This window comes from Drosophila willistoni, assembly GCF_018902025.1.
Source record: "Drosophila willistoni isolate 14030-0811.24 chromosome 2R unlocalized genomic scaffold, UCI_dwil_1.1 Seg167, whole genome shotgun sequence".
NCBI classification, from domain to species: Eukaryota; Metazoa; Arthropoda; class Insecta; order Diptera; family Drosophilidae; genus Drosophila; species Drosophila willistoni.
In genome coordinates this window covers 22,103,559-22,108,344 of record NW_025814050.1, presented here as the reverse complement: position 1 = coordinate 22,108,344, position 4,786 = coordinate 22,103,559, and the positions used below count along the sequence as shown (strand labels likewise).

The following is a 4,786-nucleotide window of genomic DNA, read 5'->3' as shown; positions in this document are numbered from 1 at the left end:
TATGTATAATGTGAAATGAAATTTATGCTTGAATTGTGCGCCAGTTAGTTAATTTGTTCATCATAGTTTGAGGCATAAGTTTTCCAAGGAAACTAATAACAATAACAATATAAATATAATTTGAATAGCTAAAAATGAAACTAGATTCATAAATTGGAAATTACATATTTGTTATTATGTTTTAAGAGGTTTTATTTATTTTGTTGCATTTTTTAATAAACTGATTACAACAAATCAGGACTACAAACTAATTGAATACTTTCTGTACATTTTGAAATCAGAATAGAACAGCGATATGACTATGTTAGTACACTTTCATTTCAACAAAAAAATAATATTCAAATCAAACTGAAATTTAAATAATAATGAATTTTATGCAAACAGCAAAACAAATGTCAATTGAATTTTTAATTGCAGCGCATAAAATAAAAATGTTCAACAATATTTTCTTTATTTGATTGAAATTGAATAAATATTTGCCAATATACATATTTGGTAGCAACAACGTTTTGTTGCTCTCTAACCACATTTTAAATTGCTAAAACAAAAAAAATTTGCAAAATAAAGAAATCAATAAAATGGTAATTTTTGCAAAGTGTGCTAATCAAATGCTAAAAATAGTTTTAATTAATTTTGCCACACTAATAAATTGACTTTATTTGCACTGGCTTATACGAGGGGAAATTCAATATAATGTATTAAAATGTGAGATTATCATTACTAACTGAATTTCAAATTGGCTAAACATAATATCACGGAAATAACTTTACAAATAAATATTGATACGTCGAAGGCTTTTTACCCTTGCAATTTAGGGTTTTCATTTAACTTTTTGCAACTGATACAACTAATTAGCTTCGAATTATGCTTTGTTGAAACATTTTAGTACAACGACTAATTCTCTACTCTTCAGTTTTGGGGAAACAACAAGTCGCAAGAGTTAAAGAATAGACTGATCAGTCCAATGGGCTAAAATTAACTTGCACAAGTTTTTGTTGGTCCCTGAAGTAGAACTATTAGGTTTGCTCTTGTTAAAAAATAAATTTCATTTAATTTAATTTATTAGATTGAAAGCTCTTAAATGCAAGGGTATAATTATATTTATAAGTTGCATGGTTCTAATGAGACGCAAAGCACTCAAATGTTGTTAGTGAAAATTAATTAGCATAAATTAAAATGCGCCACAAAAGTTAATATGTTTTTTGTTAAACAATTTTGCAGTGAGCCATTAAATAGTCTTTTGTACATTTGCCACAAAAGAGTCCATGTATGTGTATGTGCTTGTGTTTGGGTGTGTTTGTGCATATCGAGGGATGTGTGTCTCTGTGTGCTTGCCACATTTAGCATATTGTTGTTGATATGCAAACATTAATATTGATCAAATTGCAATGAGAACTGCACAAAAGTTTCACTCAGTAATAAATGATTTAAATGTTATAATAAAAGCAAAAATAATGCATAATAAATGAATGAAATGAACGAAAGAATGAATGTATTTCAGTGGAAAATTCAGATAATGCTTGACAGCATTTGCGTCATCATCAATAATAAATGTGCAAAATGAGTTTGTAATTAAAATGCTATATTAAGTAATTAATAACGATAAATTGACATGCAAGAGCGTAAAATTTAAAATGACAAAAATATTTTTAGCCTAAGGTAAAACATATGTGCATGCGGCATAATTATCATCATCATGATGATCATTATGATAGAAAGAAAATTGCCAAATAAATAATTAACAAAAAAAAAACATTTTTAAATATATAAAATTGCAAACACTTGGCGTTTAGCAATTACAATTTAATTTTAAGCAACATAAAACAAACCAAAAAAAAAAATAAAGAAAATGAACAAAAGAGCAAAATAAAATTAAAACTTAAAAATACAATTTTGATCCATTTAATTAATACCTTTTTTAAGGATTTATTAAAGTTTGTGGGTGACGGTTGAATTCATTTGGTGTTTTTATGCTCTGCTTTCTATATTATAATTTAACTGAACCCAATCGGGTCTAACAAACCACGAAATGAATGTTCACACTTTTTGGACACAGATTACGAATTAATCTAATTCTCCTAACGGGCAAGTATTTCATTGTAACTATTTGGTTGATTGTAATTATTTGGTGCATTACGTAAAAAGTAAGTAAGAAGTTAGTGTTATTGGATATGTTTATGAAATGGTAAAGGGAGAACCTGCATATTCGTTGGTAATTTAAGATCCACAGCTCGAAACTTGTATTCATTTTCATTTGAATCATTATTTAATGATTGCTTTCTAAACATCTATTCAACTGAATAGACTTCTCCACATAACAGTTTTTCCCCTATAAATAAAAAGAAATGAGTTCTTCTTGTACCATAAATGTTTCATAAAGATTTCTTTTCAGAAGATTCAGTAAAAAGTTCAGATTGAACGTTTTAAAGAAGCAAGCAAAAGTAAAGTTTAATAGTTTTCATTCATCAAAGTAGTTCAAGATATAAATTTTAATAACTTTGTTTTAACAATTCTTTATTAATTGGCATAATTTATATAACATAACACACAACATTATAAAACTAATAATTAATTCATATTCAATTTGAAAATAATATAATTTTTTGTATATTAATTTGCTTTATTTGCTCTTATTTGGTTTCGCTTTAAAGTTGTTTTTTTTTTCATTTAGTAATATCACTCATACGCCCTGTGGCTGCAGGATGCTTAAGCCTGTCATCATCATCAAGTGGCATCGGTTTTGTTATCCTCCTGCAGGGTTCTGCCATTGCCATTCGATTGATTTTGTTGCTGAGTCTCTGCCACAGTTGTCTTTGAGGTGTTTAGCTCTGTTTCCTCGGGTATTACTTTAGGGCCCTCTTGATCCTGCATGTCACAAAGAAATTAATAGCAAAAATAAAGGAAAAAAAAGGTAAGTGAAATTATTTATCATTTCAAGTTGCTTCAGGCAAAATTCATTCAAGTTAAACGTTGATGAAACTATTTGTGCAAAAGTATATCATAATTATTTATTTTAAATTATACAAAAAAGCCATGCTTCATACAGCGGACATTCAACATGCTCCACCCACAGACTTCCCCGCTTATGCATACAATATTAAATGTGAATTGCCATGGCATTAAATAAATGAAAATCCAATTTCAATAACAAGCATAAAAATTAACTAACCAATTGAAACGCAAATTCTATGATAGCACTTGAATCTCCACCGCCCACATTACCCAGCCCAACCCATCCACAATTCTCCCTTCTCCCTGCTGTGCAGCTCATGCAAAAATGCAATGCAATTTACTCAGTAAACATGTTTTTATTTGACTACATTCCGACTTTTTTACTTTCTTTTTTGTTTTGGAAATTTCAGCAAATATGAAATTTTAATTAACATGTGTGATTATTTTAGTTTTTTAAATTTTAATATACACATGTATCTACATAAACAGGTAAAATAAAACTACTCCAAAACCAGATAAAGCTACATACATAGGTAGTTAGCAGGAATTTTATAATTGAAACTCTCAATTACACTGTAAAAAACTCAAAAACTTCTCTTTAAATTTATAAGCAGATTTTTTTTTATCAATTTATTTGATATTTGTAAATGTTTGTTAATTTTTTGTTTTAACTAGCAGTTTTGAAATCCCAAGACAATAGTCCAAAGTTTTCTTTCATTTGTAATTACAATTCTAGTTTACATTACAGAATCTATAAAAACTATCAGAAAATTCTGAAAAAATGTATTAGCGGCTTTGCAGAAATAAATTGATCTCTTTTTTAAAGAATAGCAGCTTGGGTTTTAGTTGATAGTTTCTACTACTGTATTTAAACTCCACGATAATTTAATTTCTTCCTCATTCTTCTATTCATTTTCGAGTACAAAGAAAGAGATTTGGTGTAACACTTTCAAAGCAAATTGCAATGTAGTTTCAAACCAAAAATCGACTATGTAATGCTAATGAATCAACGTTTCATCGTAGCTTATTTTGCATTTTTAATTGATTTCCCCTGAAATGGAAATCATTTGCTTGACTACTTGATAGTCATTCATAAGCATTCTGCAAGTACAATTTATGTTCGTATATGCACGAATAAATTGCAGCAGTTTTCTGGTTTTCTGTTGTTGATTTTTGTATTGTTAGCAGGCATTTCCGCGCCATCAAACTTTTCGGATAAATCGCATGAATCGAATATACTGAAACAGGGGAGCTGAAAGCACGAGCCGAGCCGAGTCGAGTCGAGTTTGTTTGCCATAGAGTTTGGCATTTTTATTAAAACGTGAAAAAACTGCAAAAGCAATGCAGTTGAATGCACACAAGTTCTCCAACAAACTCGCATCTTGAGTGCCATCATGTGAGTCCATGTGTTTGCTGGCAAAGGAAGTAGTAGTGTGTGGGGATGGCTAAGAGAATAGCAGCAGCAGCAGCAGGCAAAATTGCTATAATGCTCATCAGTTCAGTTCATTTCGTATGGCTTTTGTTTTCACCATTTCCTCATATATACATACATATACATATATTTATGTGTTTGGGTGTTTTTACTATATAAAGGAATGTGGAAATTGTGGGGTTGTATCTTTTGTTTGATTTTCCTCTTACCATGCCAACACACAATAGGAATTACTTACGCGCAATTTCGCGTTCACTTTTTGCGCTTTATGTTGAAGAACTTTTTAACGTTGTTTCTTGGTTCCTTTCTCGGTCCACATATAAATAAAGACATTGCTGGCCAAAATCAACAATGACAAATGTTGCCAACAGCATCGAATTACGTGGCATTCATTTTGAGATC

At 29.7% G+C, this 4,786-nt stretch overlaps 1 protein-coding gene across 2 annotated transcripts in view; it reads right to left on the bottom strand.

Moving 5' to 3' along the window:
* Positions 1 to 2,497: 2,497 nt before the first annotated feature.
* The window catches only part of LOC6642516, a 28,877-nt gene continuing 26,588 nt past the window's right edge, over positions 2,498 to 4,786 (bottom strand). For both annotated transcript variants that reach the window (XM_023175789.2, XM_023175790.2), the window contains one exon: positions 2,498 to 2,865. In XM_023175789.2, coding sequence (XP_023031557.1) covers positions 2,725 to 2,865 — 141 coding nt within the window. In that variant the 3' untranslated portion in view covers positions 2,498 to 2,724. The remainder of the gene's footprint in view (positions 2,866 to 4,786) is intronic.